Source organism: Bombina bombina, chromosome 6 (genome assembly GCF_027579735.1).
Source record: "Bombina bombina isolate aBomBom1 chromosome 6, aBomBom1.pri, whole genome shotgun sequence".
NCBI lineage: Eukaryota > Metazoa > Chordata > Amphibia > Anura > Bombinatoridae > Bombina > Bombina bombina.
This window is the reverse complement of record NC_069504.1, coordinates 698,733,409-698,757,948: the sequence shown is the minus strand read 5'-3', so window position 1 is coordinate 698,757,948 and position 24,540 is coordinate 698,733,409. Positions and strand designations below refer to the sequence as shown.

Here is a 24,540-nt window from a genome sequence, read left to right as displayed (position 1 = left end):
TTTATGCACGGGTAACTATGGTTTTACTATTTTTTCCAATAGCATAGAAATGCACTTGTCTTTATAAACCAGCAAATTTAAACATGAAGAGACATTGCACTCACCGGAGACCTCAGTTCCCTCGCAATGTTATTTATGTCTAAGCTTAGGATAACCTCTCGTGAGCCAACATACAGAGCCCCTCTGCGTTCATCCAGTGTTAGAGTCATAACGGGGAGCAGGCCACCGTGAATGGGTTGCCGAACCATTGGTACTCCTACAACAAAGGGGGAAAGACAGGAAGGTCCATCATCTACTTTGTATCACTGTAGCTCTCAATCTCTGTATATAAATACAACCAATGACTGTGTGGAATATAACAGTGTTAGGTCTGGAGTCTGCACTTCTAACAGGAATTGGATAGCCACAATTTTCAGACTCAAATTACAGGAAAAGGGTGCAAAATAAATAAAAGTATATTGCAAAGTTTTGTTAATTGTCCCTTTATAAAAAGATATTAAAAAAGGATCACATGACTAACAATTCAGATAGAAGTAATTTGGAGACTTTTTTCTCAGCTGTACTTAGTTCTCATGATATTCTTTGTTAAAGGACCATTAAACCTGAAATTTCAACAACACATAAAATCTTTCATTATTGCAATGTACATTCATTATTTATTTTACAGCCTTTTGCTATAAAATACATTTTTAAATTATACTTGTTTCACTTCCCCCCAGGGAGGCTTGAGTTAATACTTTTGGGCAATTTATGCGAGTATTAACAATCATGATAGTTACTCAAAGAATGATTTTCCTAAGTTGCATCAGTGCTAAACTTTAAGAGAATAGAAGAGGCCAGGCTACCCCAGTCTGTAAATGTGCAAATAGAGTTTGTGATCTATGCTATATCTGAATACTAGTTTGTGATTGGTTAGCAAGGATTATTTTGTTCTGGGGGACATGGAAATCAGTTTAAAGAATAAACATAAAACAATATACTCATTTGACAAAACAAAGCTGCAGTTTTTATTGCAAAATTATTCTTATATACGACAGTTCATAATCATTTAATTTACAATTTGTGTTTAATGTCCCTTTAAAGAGCATACCTACATAGGTAGCGTGCATGTAACTGGAGGTAATTTTGCAAAAATCTTTTTGAGCACTAGATGGCAGCAGTGTTAGAACAATGTATAACATTGTTAAAAGTATCCTAGCAAAAGTGCTGCCATATTGTGCGCAACAAATTTACATGCTCCTATACCTACCTAGCAAAAAAAAAAAAAAAGTAAACAATTTAAATGGGGTAAAAGATTATTATTATTTTTTTAAATTGTAAACTCTTTCTGGACAAAGAGATAAAAAAAAAGGTTTGGGATTAATGCCCCTTTAAACTTACTATTTAAATATTCACAACATAAATAATACACTGATTTGCAATGGAATAAAACACAAACATTTTAAAACTGGTTTTGTTAGCAATATTTGCATTGTTTTGCAACCACTGAACACAACCCTTGAAAATCCTGTTTAGTATTGTTTATATTATTTCCTCTGTTCATGCCAATTGGGGACATACATAAACCAGCAACTGATCAAATAATCATAGTAAGCTTCATTGTTCTAGTGCAGTTCCCTGGATGAAGTTAATGGGACAATCAACACCAGAATTTTTGTTGTTTAAAAAGATAGATAATCCCTTTATTACCCATTCCCCAGTTTTGGAAAACCAACACTATTATATTAATACACTTTTTACTTCTGTGACTAAATTGTATCTAAGCATCTTCTGACTGCCCCTAATCACATGAGTTTTATCCATCATCTATTGACTTGCATTTTAGCCAATTTAGTGCAGTGTCTGCCACTAGCCACGGGCGTGATCACAATGCTATCTATATGGCCTACATGAGCTTGCTCTCCCCTGCTGTGAAAAGTAAATAAAATAGAGGCAGTCTTCAAGGGCTTAGAAATTATCATATGCACCTTCATAGGTTTGCTTTCAACTAAGAATACCAAGAGAACAAAGCAAAATTGTTGATAAAAGTAAATTGGAAAGTTGTTTAAAATTACATGCCCTTTTTGAACAATGAAACTTTTTTTTGGACTTGACTGTCCCTTTAAATAAAAAAAATTTAAAAAAAAAAGCAAATAAAAATTTAATTAAATTACTGAAAAGGCTGGAAAACGTATTAAAAACCTTTAAAACGTTTTTTTTATTATTCTTTACTGTGTGCAAAGTTAAAGTTTTAATGGGAATTCTTTCTTAAGTCCCTTTAATCAGTGCTGTATGCTCTTGAATGTAAATGCTTAGTTGCACTTAGAGACTAGATAATACATAGTTAAGGGATAAGCAGCAGCTTCGACTAAGCAACCGCCAGCCAGGTTTCTCAAAGGAGATGTGACGTGTCTCTGGCTGAGAGGTCACTAGGGAAGTAGGTGTTATAATTACAGAATGACCTCACCCTCCCCACAGATTGTGAGAAACACACAAACAGGTGACATCAGCCAAAACTAGCAGGACCCAAAGAAAGGCGCTCAGCTCGTGGTCCTAAAATGGTGAAAACATACGTAAACCCCTCACCTGAGATATGCACGGTTTTTCTTGGCATCTGGCTCCATCCTATGGCGCCGACTCTAAGTAGCAGCACCACACCACAGATCCACCGTAGAATCATCCCACACTCTCTGCTTGTGGATGTCTATGGCAAGAAGGAAGGGTAGTTAAGAAGTCAGATGATCTGAGAAGATTAAAACAGGAGATGCAATGAGCTCGCACCAGGCTTGTCTAAAGCAGAGGATGATAAACTTAGGAGAAAAACAGACTTGCAGAGGATCCTAGGAATGATTTAATATGGTAATGTCTATAAGAGGAAACCCAAATTAGAAATGTAGGGTGCCGGTATTTGTCAGTCTCTGGTCTGAATGAACATTTATCAAATATGTTCAACATCTAGCAGCCAGCCTAGAAAAATGTATAATAATCATGGGCTAGTACAAAATGTCAGTGGATGAACAAGTAATTTAGCCTGATTCACTTGCCACTTTGAATAAACTAGTAACATTTTTGCACAACTGATAAAGTTAGCACTCACTGATACAACAACAACCAACAATTTATTTTTTGAGCAAAGGTTAGACAAACCATGTATATACACACACACAGTCAAGCCCAAAACATTAAAAAAAAAAAAAAAAAAAAAAAAGTCAAATTACGGTAACGTATTACTCTGTACCCAACAACAGGGCAGTGCAGCGTCAACTCCCCACAACATAAAAAAAAATAAAAAAAAAAATTATTAAACCCCTAGAACATACTTTAGAGATTACATTTTTCTTTAAAATCAAGGTTTAGGATTTAACCCCTTGAATGCCAAAATTGACCCACCCACCCCTTGTTAAACACGAGCAATCAAGAGGCTGAATCACTGCTGGAGATCCCTTGCAGAACTGATTTATCCCTAGCGACGGCCAAGAACTCTTGCCCCACTTATCTTGCTATTGTTGGTCAAGCCACCTGTGTGTAGTACCCTGCATTAGTGAGTGGTGCATTCAATGAGATGGAGAGGAGGAAGAGAGCACATAGTCTAGTTATGGCATAGAGGTGACACATACAGCTGTATCAGCGTGCATTGTGAAGGTAAAAAGGTGCGGCTTTGAGCGCCATAACTCTCCCCTGGTATGCGTAAAGACATTTTACCAGGTCTCATTTTCTGTAAGCCGTTGCACTCAGTATTTGCAGAGCTCTGGTCTAAAGGGTATTTGAATTTCTTCAGCTTACAGTCCTTACCCGTTTCGCACTTACAGAGAATGTGATGTCTTTGTTAGGGATGGTAAAATGTTTTGCAACTTTCGAAAATTGAAACAAAATTTTAACACATTTGTTAGTTTCGAATTTAGAATGTTTGTACACCATTCCAACAGTTTAATGTAATAGTATTTCTAATGCTTTCTTTAAAATATTCATATTATGCAATACTTGAAATAGAATAATGTAAATCAGTATATTTGTATAATTCAGAAAAACTGAAAAACTGAGGGGCGCTTACGTTCCTGGGTTAAGTCTGTGAGCTGTAGAAAAGCCGGTTGCTCTGTTGAGCAGGAAGTAGATCCACTGTAATAGCGTGTTGCAGGTGTCAGTGAGAGTCTGCTTCCTGTGTCACTGTAGTGATAAGCGCTGCCTGAGACAAAGGGGGGTGTATTCTCCAAACACCTCCAGCAGGTAGTAGTCTGTGAAAAGAAAGCAAAGACAGGCGCAGCCCAATTCAAGTGTAGTATTCTTTAATTCAGTGTAAGTGCACACATACAAATGGCTACTTACAATAGGCACAAATAAAATCTGCATATAAAAGGTATCTTTACATCCAAACTGTGTTATGATATAACATACAGCTATGAAACAAACTCTACGCGTTTCGTCTGACGCCCAGACTTTCTCAAGAGATGAAAAATTAATTTTTCATCTCTTGAGAAAGTCTGGGCGTCCTCAGACGAAACGCGTAGAGTTTGTTATGATATAACATACAGCTATGAAACACAGTTTGGATGTAAAGATACCTTTATATGCAGATTTTATTTGTGCCTATTGTAAGTAGCCATTTGTATGTGTGCACTTACACTGAATTAAAGAATACTACACTTGAATCGGGCTGCGCCTGTCTTTGCTTTCTTTTCACAGACTATTTGTATAATTCCAATGCTCTCTTTAAATATAATAATCGAATTACGCAAGATTCGAAAGCATAACACACAAACGTGCGCTGGTATTACAAGTTGAGTGCAATGTGAACGTGAGGGTGGGAGCCTCTCTCATGCCGTCAGACATGGCATGAGAACTAGAGCAGCAAAGGCGGTAAGTTAAGCAGCAGATCTTAAAGTGCTTTGTGTGTAATTATATATATATATATATATATATATATATATATATATATATATATATATATATATATATATATTATATATATATATATATATATATATATATATATATATATATATACACACACACACCACGCGGGAGAGAGTGTGAGTGAGTGAGAGAAAGAGAGCGAGAAAGGGGTGGGCTTTAGGACAAGTATAAAATAAACTATCACTTTTGTAGTAGAAAAAGTTATTTTAAACTTTAATTTTTTTTTATTTTATTTTTTTAACTTCATTTGCGAAGGGTCTGTTATTTCTTTTCACTGCCCCACACTGGTTGTGGTCTCTACAAGAAGGCAAAGGAACAGCTGTTACTTTGAAGTGTTGCTAGGAGACACCTATAATAGGTGGTTAGTTTATTACCCCTGCACACCAGAGGACTTTTTCTGCAAAAATCACGTGACAGTAGAACTTAAATTCTGAAATAGTAGCGGTCTTATCTAGCTGCAGGTAGTGGCTACACTCAGAATTTCTAAATGCTCATTTAGCAAGAAAACAAAGAAGTTGTTTTTAAAACATAAATAGGTTTCTTTTTAGGTTTACTTTGTCCAGATAGGTGGTGTGAAAGGAGCATCAGTCTCATGACACTAGAGCTGCTGTGGCACCAGGCCGTCTGCTTTCATACATTGTGCAAGCTCTCATAAGTTGCCCAGGTTAGCACACACACACACCGTGTCCAAGCCAGCAGATAATATGCAACTAGCCAGTCAGATCCAGCTGCAATCACTTGCACCACTGCCCATTAAAGAGACAGTGTACTAAAGCAAGCAGGAGATACAAGTTTATTGTATTTAAAGCTGATTCAGGAACCCCCTTTACAACTAATGACCATTTTAGTGAGGTTGGGAGAAAGTTCCCAGTCTTTTGTAATGTCTTGTTTACATATCTTTTTGGCAGCAAATACTCCTGTACTGAAATGTTCACTATATGTGGTCTGTGGTGATTTCAACAGGAAAAAAATCTGATTCAAATGACAAAATAAATAAATAAAAAAGGTAATAGCAGCTCCACTCCAGCACGTAAAACTGATTTTTAGGAACACTTTAAAAAGGAGAAAAATTCTACAGTTCACCATCCCTTTAACCATCATCAAGCTCCTAAAGTTTTTTTGTTTTTTTTTAATCTAGAAGATGAAGTGAACAGACCTAACATGTAACCCAGTTACTGTTTTCACTCCACTTTGTACAACTGATACACGCTCAGGAACCAGAGAGCTAGGTCCTTAACTCTTTATGTTGTTCTACATTATACTGAATAAAAACTAGGCGTTTAACATATACATTTAAACAGTATTTAATATTATTTTTAACTTCAGACAAGACTACAACAAAAATGTTCATGAAATATGGAGTATGTTGGCACCAGATCACTAACTTGGTTTTGAAAGACAGATCTAAACATAAAAGAGTGCAGGTGATACATACATAATTCCTATGTAAATTGGAGAACTTTTTTTTTTTTTATGCATTTATACCTTCACTGTATACATCACAATAACAAAATTCATCAGTCATAATGAGCCATTTATAGCCTCCAGGTGGGAAATTCCCAAAAGAAAGTAAGACTGGGATATATAAAGTCTAAATAAGCCTGGCTAACAAACTAACTGAATCCAGCTCGGCAGTGCCAATTTGCTTCTATTAGAATTTACTGCATTGTTTTTTTGTATCCTTTGTTGAAACTTACCCTTTTTCATGAAAGCATTCTGAGGTAGGCTCAGGAGTGTGTATGGGTGTCTTAATACTATATGTATAACATTGCTAAAAACACAGCTGCCACAGAAGACTTAAAAAAAGAACAGAAAAATCTTCAAAAGATTATTTCATAATTTGGATAGAACATACATTTTTTTTTAACAAAATGTACTTTTATGATCAAATTTGCTTAATTATTTAGTTATCCTTTGCTGAAGGAACAGCATTGCACTACTGGTAGCTAGATAAACACATCTAGTTAGCCAAATTTGTGCAATCACCAGCTAAGCTTGTACTAGTAAATTTTCAACAATGGATACCAAGAGACCAATGCACATTGGAAAACAGAAGTGATTTTAAAATGACTGAAAAATACATGCTCCGATTCTTTCAAGTTTAATTTTTATTTTCCTATTCCTTTAAAGGGACAGTATACACTCCTTTTCACATAAATGCATGTATTAGAGACTACTATAAAGAATAAGATGCACAGATACTGATATAAAAATCCAGTATAAAATAGTTTAAAAACTTACTTAGAAGCTCTCAGTTTAGCTCTGTTGAAAAGGTAGTTGGAAAGCCCACTGCAAGTGGGAAATAAGACACCCCCCTTCTTTTGCATATGAAAAGACCCTTTACACAAACAGGAGCAAGCTGGAGAAGGTAGCTGACAGTATTCTCATAAAACTTTGGGGCTTGGTTAGGAAACTGAAAATCAGAGCAATGTTATTTAAAAAATAAGCAAAACTATACATTTAAAAAAAAAAAAAAAAAAAAAAAAAAAAAAAAAAAAAAAAAAAAAAAAAAAAAAACTTTATGGGCTATATAAATAGATCTACAAAACATTTATGCAAAGAAAAAATGTGTATAATGTCCCTTTAAGCACGTTCCTGAGCCTACCTCAGAATTCCCAAAGGAGCCCAGCATAGTAAATTTGATAATAGAAGTTGTTTTTTAAAATTGTACACTCTGAATCATGAACGTTTAACTTTGAATTTTGTTTTGTGAAACCAACCCCTCTACCTACTTGTGCAAAAGATAAACTGTGTGCACATAACACGGTTATATTAATATATTTAACCCTTTGGCTGCTAAGCCATTTCCCAACTAAATATACTATACAAACTTTATATTGTTTTTTTTCCAGCAGATATGTAATTTTATTTTTCTAAGCTCTATCATCAAAACCTGTGTTGATAAATATTTGTAGTAGGTAACCTGTCTGAAATAAGCAGGAATTAACATTTCACTGTTTCTACAACCCCCCACACACACAGTTTTATTGCAGGCTTTTCAATTTGATAAAATTATCAAAAACAGCATCTTACAATTTTCTGTACTGTTTTCAGCAATAAGTTATATTTCTAAAAAAAAAAAAAAAAAAAAAAAAAAAAAAATTCTAAGCAAAGAGCCATATTCCACTTATTACATTGTATATTTTTGTGCTAGCAATACATGTAGCTCCTCATTTCATGGGTCAAGGGGTGTACTTTCCAAAAATGTGTTTTTTATTTAATATATCTTAGTTTCCCAGGTTTCTACAGCTGATTGCAGACAACCCATAAAAGTTGAAATGCTATATATTTATTTTTTTTTAAGACGATTTCAAGATTGCCATGTCTGCAATTAAAACAGTTCTAGCCACTTGGAAAATTAAAATATGATAGACAAAGCACACATTTGTAGAAAGTACATCCTTTGGCACATCAAATGAGGGGCTACGTGTATCTCTAACACATAATTGAGGTGCCCAACAATTAATGGAATATGGCGCTTTGCAGGAAAAATAATTATTTTTAGCAGAGCCATATTCCACTTATTACATTGTCTATTTTTGTGCAAGCAATACTTGTAGCCCCCCATTTGATGTTCCAAAGGGTGTACTTTATTTAATGTATCTTAATTTCTCGGGTGGCTACAGCTGTCTGATTGCAGACATAACCCTGTAAAGTTGAAATACTTTTTTTTTTTTTTTTTTTTTTTTTTTAATTCTCTTTACAAAATAAAAGATATTTTTAAAGAAATTATGTTGCTAGAAAATACGTAATTTTTATTGCAAAAAGTAAGCTTCTTTGCAAAAAAAATTACAGAAATTTTGAAAGATGCAGAGAGCTGGGTAATGATGGCGTTTTACTAATCTTCCATGCACGCTATTATACACATTAAACACACCATTGGAAAAGTTAGACGATTACCTTCCCAATGGTGGGTCTTGGGGGTCTGTAACTGCTTAGATGCCGGATATACAGGCATCTAAGCAGCATGCCCCCATCTTCCCATTAGTGACAATTGTCAGTTTTAAATAAAGTTGCACAGTAACGTCATCGCGTAATTGTGCGTGTTGTCACTGTGGAAAACGAGAAGCCCCCAGTGATGCCCGTCACTATACAGGCTAGATCGCTGGGGTGGGAGTAGATGGAGGTCCCCAGAACTACACGAAGGTGGGGGAGTGCTAGTGATGGCTGGGAGCCGTCGTTAGCACCTGAGAGGGAAACTTTGCAACAGCTCAGAGCCGTCGTTAGCGCTCAAGGGGTTAAACTTCTAAATTTCTGCCTGTCACTACATATAGCCTTTTATTACATGCTTTTGTATTAGCTTTGCACAGCAAGACACTGCTAATTCACTTATGCCAAATAGATAACATTGTGCTCTCTCCCGTGGTGTTGTGTAGGAACCAGCACTAATTGGCTAAAATGCAAGTCTGTAAATAGCCCTGAGATAAGGGAGCTGTCAGCAGAGACTTAGACACAAGGTAATCAGAGGTAAAAAGTATATTAAAAAGGGACAGTCAACTCCAAAAGTGTAATTGTTTAAAAAGATAGATAATCCCTTTATTACACATCCCCCAGTTCTGCACAGCCAACATGGTTATATTAATATACTTTTTTTTACCTCTGTGATTACCTTGTATCTAAGCCTCTTCTGACAGCCCCCTGATCACATTGACTTGCATTTTAGCCAAATTAGTGTGGTGTTGTGCTGACTCTTAAAATGAATGTAAAGATGAATGAATGAGTGCTCAGTTTTTAAAAAAATACTAGGGTTGCACCGATACCGATACTAGTATCGGTACCGATACCAAGTATTTGAAGGAGTACTTGTACTCATGCAAATGCACCAATACTTAAACCGATACCTGCACATCCTACCCATACTCTATCTTGTGGAGATTTTTCAAACTGCATGTTCCCATTTCATTTTAAGCTGTAGTGGAGACTCAACTAAAAATGGTTATCTTCTGTTCTTCCAATACAAATTGCTGTTGTATTGTATTATTGTAAGAGAGATCACTGTACCTTGTTCAGACAAACCCCTGAAGTACTGGGTAGTTAATAAACTGAGATTTCCAGCTCTGGCTAAAATGGTCCAAAATTATCTTTCTGCCCCATGCAGTAGTGCTGAAAGTGAGACTGTTCAGCTTAGCATTAAACAACATTACTGATAGCAGAAACAGACGTATAGCTGAACATAGAGATGCTTCTGTTCCTTAAAAAGAACTTGCTACTAACTTTTCAAAAATTATTATAATTGCTAGATTGCCTGTTATACTGCTAGTTCTTCTCTTGCACAATTATGCTCAAAACATACTGTACTCTGAGGAACATCCTTAGCTTATATAATTGCAGGAAGAGTGTTCATAGAAAAAATTAAGTTAAATCCTATGAACACACATCTTACAATAATAGGACTAGATTTAGATTACATTTGATATGTAATCTTTACTCTGTTCATATTTCCAACGCAATAGACTTTAATGGAGTTGCACGTGCAATGAGCATTGGTAAAGCTTACCAGTCAAATGTAATCTAGCCCGTAGTTTTGTTCCCCATGTTTAAACAGTGCACTGGTATATTTTTTTTACTGCATTGCACTTTTGGTTGGTTGTGATATTACATTTGTTATTTATTGTTGTTATTATGAATATATTTTAATGTAATATTTTTATTTATAAACGTGTTCTGTGAAATTTCTTCAAGTTTTTACAACTTTGTGACAACAAGCAAATAAAATTGTTTAATTGTTTAATAATATCTTGAGTTACAGTTCTTCATAATTATAAAGAAGCTATCTTAAATCATTAGTCTGTATTGTGCTTTGGACACGGTCACATGACATTGAAAAAGTATTGGTAATTGGTATCGGCGAGTATTTTTTAAAAAGTATCGGTACTTGTACTCGGTCTTAAAAAAATGGTATCGGTGCAACCCTAAAAAATACTATTAAAAACAGGGGCACAATAATTTATTTAACTTTACATTGCAGCATTTTTTATTTTTATTTTTTTTAATAAATACTTACCTTTTTCTTTAGGAAACTCAGACCAACTATACTCCGCCCCCAGCTTCTCTTATATTTGGCACAGCAATGACAAAATCGGCTACCTCCAATCATGGCGTGCACCCCAAGGCGTCCAGCTTGTGAGGCCACACAACAATTGGAGGAAGCCGGTTTTGTCATCTATATGCTAAGTACAGCATAACAAAGCCGGCGGAGGATGGCCGTTCTGGGTTTGCTAAAGAAAAAAAGTATTAAAAAACAAAACAAAACAAAAAAAACACACACACTTCAATGCAAATTTTAATGACTGAAAGTGCCCCTGTTTTTATAGTATTTTTAAAAACAGGCCACTCAATCATTAAAATTTTCATTCACTTTAAATAACTCCACGGACATGAACATAAATGTTATCTACAGTATATAGCCCACATGAATTAGCAGTCTCCTATTGTGAAAAGCAAATAAAAAAAAAGCATGTGATTAAGAGGCTGTCTGTAGTGGTTTAGAAACAGGCAGAAATTTAACATTTTAAATATCAAAGTATATTAAAATAACCATGTTGGTTGTGCAAAGCTGGGAAATGGGTAGTAAAGCAGGGGTGAAGTCCTACAAAAAAACAAACAAAAAAAAAAAAAACACAAGTGTGGAACTCGCCAAGATTTCCACCCCCCTCACAATTAATACTGTTTTGTACAGACACACACTATTTTTATGGATATAATTTATACACTTGGTAAATGAAAGCAAATTAAAACCAATGAAGGGTTGAATTGTTGCCTTTGGGCCTGAGACTCATCCTCTGTCAGAGTCTCACCCACTTAAAGGGACAGTCAAGTCCAAATTTTTTTTTCATGATTTAAATAGGGCATGCAATTTTAAACAACTTTCCAATTTACTTTTATCGCCAGTTTTGCTTTGTTCTCTTGGTATTCTTAGATGAAAGCTAAACCTAGGAGGTTCATATGCTAATTTCTTAGACCTTGAAGACTGCCTCTAATCTGAATACATTTTGACCACATGTTTCATATAGATAACATTGAGCTCATGCACGTAAAGTGACCTAGGAGTGAGCACTGATTGGCTAAACTGCATGTCTGTCAAAAGAACTGAAATAAGGGGGCAGTCAGCAGAAGCTTAGATACAAGATAATTACAGATGTAAAACGTGTATTATTATAACTGTGTTGGTTATGCAAAACTGGGGAATGGGTAATAAAAGGGATTATCTTTCTTTTTAAACAAAAATTCTGGTGTCGACTGTCCCTTTAAGGTGCAATAGTCATATTTCTGCTGAGGGGAGCTTAATAACCCCAGAGCAAGCCAAACAAATGTAAGCACTATGTGTTCCACACAGTGCTGGGTGATCACACAGCAGGACTGCTGACAGGCTTGCATTTAGTTTATTGTAGGAAGAGTTATTGCCCATTACTAGAGGATCTTATTATACCTTTAATCAGACTGTGCTCCAGCTCCTTCCACCAACAGCAGAAGTATTTACTGAAGCATTTCAGTTCTCTGTCCAGGGGGCACTTCGTTCCACCTGCAAAAATAGTGCAGGAACTCCGTTTCCCATGCGTTCCCTCTCGACTTGACCCCTGTAGTAAAGGCATTATCTATTTTTTAAACAATAACAATTTTGTTGACTGTCCCTTTAAATATGTCAGAAACCTCAAACTTCTTCATATTACCTTGAGTAAGCCCCCCCCCCCCCCAATATCCAGCCAACAAGCAGGCACACAAACATTCCCTGGTCTCAGTCATAGCAGAGCCAATCCTGGTCACCAGTCTATTCCAAAACCTCATTTCCCTAGGTTTGAGGGCTTTAAACCATACCATCTCGAATAAAGCTAGTCCCCAGAATAGAAAACAGCTCATGTGCATCAAGTGGAAGAAAACTGACCAGCGTGTGCAAAAGGACATTAAAAAGGACTTAGCAATATATTTTTTTTATATACAGATTGTAGCAGTTTATCAGCACACTCCTGGAACTCCCAAATAAAACAGCTGGGCAACAAAGAAATAATCTCACGCACCCTGGCCAATCAAGTGTACCTATTTGATTATATGCAAATGTGATGTTTCCTATAGTTCGCATGCTCAACGCCGTGACAGTGCTTGCTTCACCATTCATTTGTGCGCATATTAGATGCCTGCCGAATTACACTCGCTTACTCATGCACTCCAACCAGCAGGACAAAAGAAAAATTGAATATAGAATATATTCTAAAGGGTATAGGTTATGTGCTTTATAAATGGAACTTTCCAAAAAAATATTAACAGATTTAGAAAAATTACAGATTGCTCAGCACTTATATTTAATTTAAGATTTTAAACACTTTTTGAGTAAACTGTCCCTTTAAATACCTTTTGCTTTTGTGGAAAATTGTGCTTGTCCGAAAAAATAAAAAATAAAAAAAAAAGCAAAATGATTTAACCAGCTAACACTACAAACAACTGGCTTGGACAATTTGCGGCATTATATAAATTGGGTTACAGAGTTTGCGTTCTGTCCCCAATAGGAATTGTAGGACACAGCACAGTTCTGATACAAAAGACAATGTTTTTAATATCAGCTACAGGCCCAGTTCCTAATATCAGAGTCTTGCCCCAACAGCACTTTGATGAGAACCTGGCCTCATTTATATGATATAGATGCTTCATAAATTCTTTGATCTCCTTCAGGTTTGCAGCCTCACACGATAGACCCAATTGGGATTGAAAAAAGGTGGTGAAAGAGCTGGGCACCCAGTTAAGAAGGTGGGTGTGTGCCACTGGTAGCAGATGGTGAGGTGGCACCCGATTCTACTCAACCCTCTTCCTGGTCACAGGCTGCGGCCCCTGGGTTGTAAGTTAAACCTGCCTGATATAGAATATAACATTATGCACATTTGAAGAAGAAACCTACACATGCAGATCTAGAAACATACTGTGTATATTGAATGGGAATGTGCCAGAGGTAGAAAATTAGCAAAATTAATGAGTCTCATTGCTGGACATTCAAAGTAATAAAAAGGGAATATTGTGAGCGGTAGGGACGTGGGATCACGGGCTAACCGACAATACAGGGAGTGCAGAATTATTAGGCAAATGAGTATTTTGACCACATCATCCTCTTTATGCATGTTGTCTTACTCCAAGCTGTATAGGCTCGAAAGCCTACTACCAATTAAGCATATTAGGTGATGTGCATCTCTGTAATGAAAAGGGGTGTGGTCTAATGACATCAACACCCTATATCAGGTGTGCATAATTATTAGGCAACTTCCTTTCCTTTGGCAAAATGGGTCAAAAGAAGGACTTGACAGGCTCAGAAAAGTAAAAAATAGTGAGATATCTTGCAGAGGGATACAGCACTCTTAAAATTGCAAAGCTTCTGAAGCGTGATCATCGAACAATCAAGCGTTTCATTCAAAATAGTCAACAGGGTCGCAAGAAGCGTGTGGAAAAACCAAGGCGCAAAATAACTGCCCATGAACTGAGAAAAGTCAAGCGTGCAGCTGCCAAGATGCCACTTGCCACCAGTTTGGCCATATTTCAGAGCTGCAACATCACTGGAGTGCCCAAAAGCACAAGGTGTGCAATACTCAGAGACATGGCCAAGGTAAGAAAGGCTGAAAGACGACCACCACTGAACAAGACACACAAGCTGAAACGTCAAGACTGGGCCAAGAAATATCTCAAGACTGATTTTTCTAAGGTTTTATGGACTGATGAAATGAGAGTGAGTCTTGATGGGCCAGATGGATGGGCCCGTGGCTGGATTGGTAAAGGGCAGAGAGCTCCAGTCCGACTCAGACGCCAGCAAGGTGGAGGTGGAGTACTGGTTTGGGCTGGTACCATCAAAGATGAGCTTGTGGGGCCTTTTCGGGTTGAGGATGGAGTCAAGCTCAACTCCCAGTCCTACTGCCAGTTTCTGGAAGACACCTTCTTCAAGCAGTGGTACAGGAAGAAGTCTGCATCCTTCAAGAAAAACATGATTTTCATGCAGGACAATGCTCCATCACACGCGTCCAAGTACTCCACAGCGTGGCTGGCAAGAAAGGGTATAAAAGAAGAAAATCTAATGACATGGCCTCCTTGTTCACCTGATCTGAACCCCATTGAGAACCTGTGGTCCATCATCAAATGTGAGATTTACAAGGAGAAAAAACAGTACACCTCTCTGAACAGTGTCTGGGAGGCTGTGGTTGCTGCTGCACGCAATGTTGATGGTGAACAGATCAAAACACTGACAGAATCCATGGATGGCAGGCTTTTGAGTGTCCTTGCAAAGAAAGGTGGCTATATTGGTCACTGATTTGTTTTTTGAATGTCAGAAATGTATATTTGTGAATAGGGCTGCAACAACTAATCGGTAAGATTGATCATAAAAATAGTTGTCAAAGAATGTCATTATCAATTAGGTGGTCAGCGATTAGTTGGTTATTGCACAGCACCAGCTGCTTCAATCCGATGAACTCCTGCACATGGTATTGTGCAAACATTTTTATTTATTATTATTTTTTCTATCCGATTAATCGGATAATTATTGTCCGATTAATCGGATAGAAAAAAGATTAAAAAAATAAATAAATTAAAAAATTTTTGCACAATCTTAGTTGCAGTAGATCGTCAGATTAAAGCAGCTGGTGCTGTGCAACTGACCAACTAATCGCTGACCACCTAATTGATAATGAGATTTGTTGACAACTATTTTTATGATCAAAACTTACCGATTAGTATCCTATTTGTGAATGTTGAGATGTTATATTGGTTTCACTGGTAAAAATAAATAATTGAAATGGGTATATATTTGTTTTTTGTTAAGTTGCCTAATAATTATGCACAGTAATAGTCACCTGCACACACAGATATCCCCCTAAAATAGCTATAACTAAAAACAAACTAAAAACTACTTCCAAAACTATTCAGCTTTGATATTAATGAGTTTTTTGGGTTCATTGAGAACATGGTTGTTGTTCAATAATAAAATTAATCCTCAAAAATACAACTTGCCTAATAATTCTGCACTCCCAGTATAGTTAGTCATATACTATATAGTGTAAATAATAAGCACCAGAAAAAGTACTGCTAAAAGTTTTAAGTGGGAAGAACCTGCATAAAAAAAGGGGACTACCAAGCTGTATATACACACAGATTTGTTTAATATATATATATATATATTTTATATATTATGGAGTCTATTTATGAAGCTGTGGCGGACAGGGGCACACAAAAGCGCTGCAGCTCGCCTCTGGCGGGCTGAATTCCGCTGCCGGAATTCAGCAATGCACAAGAACGCAATTTTGCGCTCTTGCGCAATGCCGCCCCCTGCCTGTGCAATCACGCAAGGGCAGGAGCTGTCCATCTCCCCAGTCGGACAAGACCGCGGAGATTGAAATTCGTCACCTAAGAGGTGGTGAAAGGTTAGGGCAGCAGCAGTCTCATGACTGCGGCTCGTTAAATACGGACTGCAGGTTCTCTTGTGAGAACCTGCAGTCATAGGCAGGCGAAGCCTGCCGAAGGGGTCAATTTATCAAACCCTAAGTGTAAATTATGGCAATTAAACATTTTCTGACCTTAAAATGTATTAAAAAGGTGTGAAAGTCAAAATTAAAAAAAACAAAAAAAAACACTTTCATAGCTTAGAAGTAACTTTTGTTTAACTGTACACTCTAATTTACTTCTATTTTAAAATGTGCCCCTTTTGCTTAGTCTCCTATGTTAACTTAGTTTCTTTCTATAAGAAAATACGGAGGTAGAATCTGAAGTGTGCAAGAGTCTTGCGCACAACATTGCAACAATTTTTAAACATTGTTAAATAAATGTGCACATTCCTGATCTGATCTTAAAGGGACAGTCAACCCAAAAATTACTATTACTTATTTAGATTAGTTAATTAACGATTTTTATAGCCAACTGTAGCCCAATTTCCATCTAAATAAACTTTGCCAGTAAATACACTTACTAGTTCTCATCTGGCCGTTTTGAAATGGCCGCCTCACACCTCCCAAAGCTTCCACTACAGGATCCTGTGCGTTCCTATGTCTCCCGCATGCGCAATGACCCGGAAGAGGGTTATGTCTCCATAGCAACATGCAGACGCTTTTTTACGTTAGAAGCCTTATTATACTAGAACAAGCCTTAGCTACACAAGGCATCCGTACATTTACTGGGGTGGATGAAACGTGCAAAAAAACCCAGTAAGGGCTCTCCAGCACTCTACAGTGTTGTGTCCAGTAACGTTAAACCAGAGTCAGACAAAGTCTGAAGTAAAATAGATGCAAAAAAGTGATCCCCTCCTTATAGCAAAAGAACCCTCATATGCAGCCAGTGGGAGGAAGGCCGGAATCGTCATTTCTGACGTAGGAAGAGACATCATCAGCAATCCGGCTTTCAAGACGAAGAGGTAAGTATTTCTACAAATATGGTGCAATTTAAAGTTTCATCAATGAAAGTGCCCCTGTTTTTATAGTATTTTTAAAAACCGGGCACTACTTGATGAAACTTTACATTCACTTTAGTCTAAATAAGTAATGGTAATTTTTGGGTTGCCCGTCCCTTTAAAAAAAAAAAAAAAAAAAAAAAAAAAAAAAAAAAAAGGTATAAAAAACCCAAAAATGTTCTTTTGTGATTCAGACAACGTACCATTTAAAAAAAAGTTTCCATTTTACTTCTATTATAAAATTTGCGTTGTTGCCATGATATTCTGTGTTGAAGAGATACCTATGAAGCACTACATGACAGGAAATCGGGCTGCCATCTAGTGCTCTTGCAAATCTGCTGCCATATAGTGCTTTAGAAATGGGCTGGCTCCTAAGCCTACATCCCTGTTTTTTTTTGTTTTTTTTTTAAACAAAAAGATACAGAGAATGAAGAAAATTTGATAATAAAAGTAAATTAGAAAGTTGTTTATAATCGCCTGCTCTATCTGAATCATGAAAGAAAATGTTTGCGTTTCATATCCATTTAATTCAGTATGGAAAGGAACCAAGTTTCAACAACGGGTACATGTAAATCTGTCAAGCGAAGTAAACTAGAAACTTTGTTGTTTTTTTTATATAGATTGCAAGCTCTATTTGAATCAAAGTTTAAATTTTCACTTCCAGGTCCATTTAAAGATGATAAAATCTATTTTAGGTCAGAGAATTATTTTTCCCCACAACAGTTTGCACCAATATCTCTGATTATATGTAGCAATATAAATCACTTATAGTGCTAGGGAGGGGGGTGCACAAAAGTCCAGTAGGTTATACACAATATGGTAGCTCCTACAAATTGATTACTAACTCAATCAACGATTCCATTAGAAAGCAGCACATCAGTTCCGTTGTGTTTACGTATTACATACTGAGCTCACTGCCAAGAAAGATCATAAAAATGAACTCCTCTCTAAAACCATGGAAGGAGAGGGGGTAGGAATGGAGAATAAAACAGGATACACTTCCTGTGAATATTGTTAGAGGACTTTAAAAAAGCACATTTCCTCCCACTAACAAAGTCAACCTCAGCTCACCCCCTCCCCACTGGGATCTTAATGTAATGAGGAGGAGCCGAGATCAAATGCTGACGTTAACTCCTTCCTGGAGAGAGTTGCACTGTAGAACAAAATTGGACATAGCATATTCTGTTTCATGAGGCTAATGATCATTTTCTTCCAGTAATGAAAGAAACATTGTTTCAGGACTGACAGGAGGGGGGGGGGGGGGGGAGATTGCTTAAAGGGACACTGAACATAAAGCATGCAATTTTAAGCAACTTTCTAATTTACTCCTACTATCGCATGTTCTTCATTCTCTTGGTATCTTCATTTGAAAAGCAAGAATGTAAGTTTAGATGCCGGCCCATTTTTGGTGAACAACCTGGGTTGTCCTTGCTGATTGGACAGCACCAATAAACAAGTGCTGTCCATGGTACTGAACCAACAATTGACTGGATCCTTAGCTTAGATATCTTCTTTTTCAAATAAAGATAGCAAACAAAGAAAATTTGATAATAGGAGTAAATTAGAAAGTTGCTTAAAATTGCATGCTCTATATGAATCACGAAAGAAATTTTTTTTGGCTTCAGTGTCCCTTTAATGATGCTAAATGGTCTTTTAATTGTAAAGTATCTTTATGCCATATCTAAAGTACCATAAACCACTCATCAATTAGTATGCACCACCCAATAATGAAGGAACATTGATAAATCAATAAGGAACATGATACAATGAATAAATGACCTAAAGCATGAACTCACCATCAATAAACCGTCTCTAGCAAGAACTTGGGGATAAAAGTAATTTATATGAAATCCACACAATAGAAAGGTGAAATGTAAAAATGATTTACAGCACTAAAAAGGAAAAAAATAAAAATAAAATACGCATGGAGGATAGCATAAAAAAAGTGAGGGTAACAAAACCGCAACAAATAGGGACGATAAGACTTGAAATTCCAGAGGAAGCATTTAAGTGATGGTAAACTAACTTTTAATTACAGTATTTGTAAGCATAAACTAAAAGATGGGGACTTATGCCCCTTTGCTGGGTGCCAAAGTGGGAGCGATATTATTGGCTACAGCCTGAACCGGTGATATGATTGGCTACTGCCTGAATAGTCAGTGAAGTAGGAAATAGACTATCAGTTACAGGCAGAGGAACGGCGATATATAGGAACACATGAAAGGGTAATTAATAAAAAAAAAAAAATAGCGTTTCCAAAAAGCATTCATGAATGAAAGTCCCCATCTTTTCGTTTAAAATTACAAAAAAAAAGTTAAAGGGACACTCAATCAAAATTAAACGTTCATTATTCAGATAGAGCATGACATTTTAAACAACTTTCCAATTACTTCCATTAACAAAAGGTGCAGTCATTTTATATTTAAACTTTTTGAGTCACCAGCTCCTACTGAGCATGTGCAAGAAAAAGTGTGTATGCATTTGTGAATGGCTGATGGCTGTCACATGGTACGTGTATGCATTTGTGATTGGCTGATGGCTGTCACATGGTATAGGGGGAGTGGAAAAGACATAAGTTTTAAAATTGTCAGAAAAAAATCTACTACTCATTTGAAGTTCAGACTAAGTGCTATTGCATTGTCTTGTTATCTTGCATTTGTTGATTATGCAAATCTACTGTGTTGACTGGTCTTTTAAGTTTACCATCACTTTAAATACTGTGCCTAAAGGGGGGGGGGGGGAGTGTGTATTTTTATTTATTTAAAAAGCCTTACATATAAAACACTGACCAAGAAAAACAGAATGAGATGCACTGTGTGTAGAAAATGGAATGAAGGGAGATGAGGAGAGATGAATGAAATAGTGGGGGAGGGTTGTACGGTGACCTTTAGTCTGACTAACAAAGCACTACAAGATTTGAAGGGGAAAAAAAAAAAAAAAAAAAAAATATATATATATATATATATATATATATATATATATATATAATATCTTAGAAAATAGCCTGTTATTTTGGTAATTTACAGTATCCGAGGCTTATGTTTGCACAGATGTATTTACATTCCTATAGAGTGTTTTGAGATCTCTTAAAACGTCACAAAGCTGCAATTACAAATTAGAGTATTTTCTGAAAATCAGTGCTTGACAAAACCAGGAGCCACTGGCTCCTATACTTTTACCTGCAGTCCTAACTTTGAGTTATTCTCCATGTATCTCTATACAAATACCACTGTCTGGCTTCTACATTTTAAACAGATTTGCAGACCCCTTGTCTTAAAGGGACAGTCAAGTCCAAAAAAGTCTTTTTTCAAATAGGGCATGTAATTTTAAACAACTTTCCAATTTACTTTTATCAACAATTATGCTTTGTTCTCTTGGTATTCTAGTTGAAAGCAAACCTAGGAAGGCTCATATGATAATTTCTAAGCCCTTGAAGGCCGCCTCTATTTTATTTGCTTTTCACAGCAGGGGAGAGCTAGCTCATGTAGGCCATACAGATAGCATTGTGATCACGCCTGTGGCTAGTGGCAGACACTGCACTAATTGGCTAAAATGCAAAATAACTAAAAGTCATGTGATTAGGGGCGGTCAGAAGATGCTTAGATACAAGTTAGTCACAGAAGTAAAAAGTGTATTAATAGAACAGTGTTGGCTTTGCAAAACTGGGGAATGGGTAATAAAGGGATTCTCTATCTTTTTAAACAACAAAAATTCTGGTGTTGACTGTCCCTTTAAATCACATATGTATAGGCAAGAAGAAGTAGTGCAGTAACTCAAGCCAAAGAGGTTAAACACATAGCCAAACTCAGTTCTGGTGCAGCAATACACTGGATCTGAACACAACGCTATTAACAGCCACTCACATATGCTGCACGCCCTGCACAGCATCCATGTTCAGCTCAGGACCAGTAATGCATTGTCAATCTAGGTCTAAGTTGGCAAATTTATTTAAAATAATTGCAACATATACGATACAAATATATATATATATATAGAAAAATAAATGTAGGGGCTCAGAATAAAAAACCTCTAGGAGCTATAGCACCTTGGCCCTCAGGGTTTACCCAGCACAGCCGCCTTCGCAACTCAAAAGCTATAAAAGTAATTTAAATCTCTGCATGTTGCCTCTCCCCTATTGTGCTATAACAATACAGACTAGTCTCAACCTACTGCCAGCTATATATGCACCATATGATTTATATATTCCAAACAGTCTGCAGGAGGGAGCAATGTATATCCATGTCTGTTACATATATGGAAATGAAGTCTCTTAGGACAAATGACAAACCCATTAGATCGATAATATGGATCTTGGAGGTCAGCAAGCAATCTTATTAAGAGGAGCAATGCATGGGTGACGTCAGCCGTGAAATAACACATGCTCAATATTTAATATCTTAGAGGGGCACACAGACAGGTGATGGAAACATGTGCCATGTAGCCAACACCCAGCATCTGTCTATGTGCAATGTAATACATGCAACACAAAATAAGGCACTTTAAAAAAAAAAAAAATCTTGAAATGTCTGGGAAGACGCAAGAAAACTGCACAGTTTATTTACTAATTGACTGGGAGTTGTGTAGCTTCATTGTAGTCACTTGACAGAGAGTAAGACAAACAACAAAAAAAAAAGGCTTTAAGTGGAGTGTATGTAAACAGGAAGCTTTATATTGTTTAATAAAGGCCTTGATCGATCCAAGGAACAGGGAGACCACAGGTCCTATAATGTAACTTCTGCTCATAAATTATTAGATTATTCTTCTATAAAACAAATGTGCCCGACTCCTTACACACGTGTGACGCATTCATATTCTTGTCAGCTCTTTAGTTTAAAATGCATATCAGAGGAGCAGGAATTGAGAAATGTATCATGTGTAGTCATTACATATTAACTGTATTTTTTATGTGATTGATTTAGGGGATTTCAAAGAATATTTATTTCTAGAAGAAGCGAGTAAAAAAAAAGCAAAACCAGTTCATCTGGTCCATTGGCAGCGCTGTGTAATATATTGGCACTTCATAAATAATAATAATAATAATAATAATCTGCACTCCCATTGTGGGAGGAGAGTGGCATTTTATTTCAACCAGTGTGTTTGTTTTTATTTTTTTATTCTTCAGACATTGATAGCTCACTAATATGCTTGACTGAATTAGACTAGGGAGAAATGATATTCTCAAAGCTATGTGATACCAAAGGGGAGAGGAAACACACACACACACCACATTGTATAGATTGTAGAGACATAATATAAAGTATTGTTACAAACAAAAAATGTATATATACACACAAAGTAATAAATAGATAATATGAAAGCCAAGATGTCTGCTAGTTATTACTAGCAGCAAAAAAATAATAATAAGTGAATGCCTTAACATATTAGGAACAAAAAGTGCAGAAAATTACCTGGGGGGGGAAAGAGTGTCAGTTTAGAAAGGTTTTTGTCCATTATGCAACATAAAATGTCCACTTAATATCAGAAACACGTGGTTCCTAATTACAGGGAAAAATGAACATCAGCCTTGGGGATGGGCAGCACAATGACAGCAGTTACTGCTCACCTGAAGCAGCAATATAGACTTAATATAATTTTCCATCCCATACTGTTTTAACTAGGGTCTGCAGGGGAAATTCAATGTGAAAATGGTTGCATTGCCCTTACTTTAAAAATGTCTATTAAACTGTTGCACCAACCACTGTAAACATTATTCCAAAATAGTTTTATATATTAGTTTACATTCATGAACCTGTAAAAATGTATGGCGAAAATGGCAAGCCAACTTGAAAATGCTTGTTGTATTTTCCTCTGCAAAACTATTAGGCGAATACAGATAACAGGGATGTATAAAATTAAACAAAACTCAACAGTTAAATGCTAATTTTTACACAAGGCAGATCATTTCGTTACAATCACTCACTGTGGCATAAGCACATTCACATATTCATTCTTGAATTAAGTGACCATTTAACCCAGTGAGGACCAACGAGGGTTAATTTTGGGTCGGACAATGTGTGATTATACAGAACCAGATCTAATGGTCAGCTATCCCTCCCACTGTATTGCAGTTAAAATTGTTAACTACAGAACCCCACACAAAATACATTTTATATATGATTTTACAGAAAGAAAATCTTAATGTGCAACTCATATAAAACTCCCCCCAAAAAGTACATAATCCCTGGTGTTTATACTTTTAAACAAACCCACCCCCCGTACTGCACACACGTGCAAGGTTTTCATTCTATAGCACACACACGTTAATCCTTGCCCAGCCCCCCTTACACATATACACAAACCTCCCCCTCCCTTAATACTATCCAGACTTATGCTAGTCAGCAAGAAATCCCTGCCCCCAAACTGCACTCTCTAAACTACTATACCACAAAAAAGGCTCTGCAACATAGCAAAACCACACAATATGGAGCACGTTGTACTTTGATATAGCAATTTCACTGTGAGTGCGTATATATATATATATATATATATATATATATATATATATATATATAGTATACACACACACGATATAACATGCTACATCACGTCCAGAATAGGTATAATTTACAATGAATTATTTGCAGCCTCACCTGCTCCCGCTCAGACAGATGCTTAGCAAGTTCCTCTGTATCCAGCTACCTGAGGTTTCCCTTTAGTGTGCACTCCTCTTGATGATGATGTATAGTGATCCCTGTAACAGACCCTTGAACAATAATTTGGGGATCAGGTTCTAACGCCCAGCATCGGTCTTCCTAATATTATTTAGATCCACTCCATCTGCACAAGGCACAGTAATCCCAACGATCTCTTCTTGCGCTGAACGTAGCAATAACACAGACCGAATGCTGCCTGCGCTGGATACCAGCTTGCACTATTCTGATGAACAATAATTGCTTCTGATTTTTGCAACAGATAGCGCAAGATCCCAAAACCCAGACCGACTGCAACGACAGCTACAATACCAGCACTGCTCAGTAGTCTCTGTCTCTGTCCCTATGTTCTCATCTTTCCTTATTTTTTTTTTTCCTTTCCCTACCCTTATTCCCTCCTCCTAACGTCACTGAGTGGGGGAGGTGATAGATATCTTGCTTGGGATCCTTAAAGAGGCAGGGTCAATTCTGCTGCTCTCTCGATGAATGGCTCTATTGTCCCAAGTGACCTGCAAACACAAGGGTCAAAGCCTCGCCCAAAGACCCCCTATGGGGCACGTGGTGCTGTTGTTAATCATAGCATATCACCATAAT

General features: G+C 36.7%; 1 protein-coding gene across 1 annotated transcript in view; it reads right to left on the bottom strand.

Annotated features, from left to right (window-relative positions):
* SEMA4C (semaphorin 4C) overlaps positions 1–24,275 on the bottom strand; it is a 44,084-nt gene extending 19,809 nt beyond the window's left edge. Inside the window, 3 exon segments of the mRNA XM_053717815.1 lie at positions 105–256; positions 2,566–2,683; positions 23,887–24,275. Coding sequence (XP_053573790.1) covers positions 105–256; positions 2,566–2,659 — 246 coding nt within the window. The 5' untranslated portion in view covers positions 2,660–2,683; positions 23,887–24,275.
* Between the last annotated feature and the right edge of the window lie 265 nt (positions 24,276–24,540).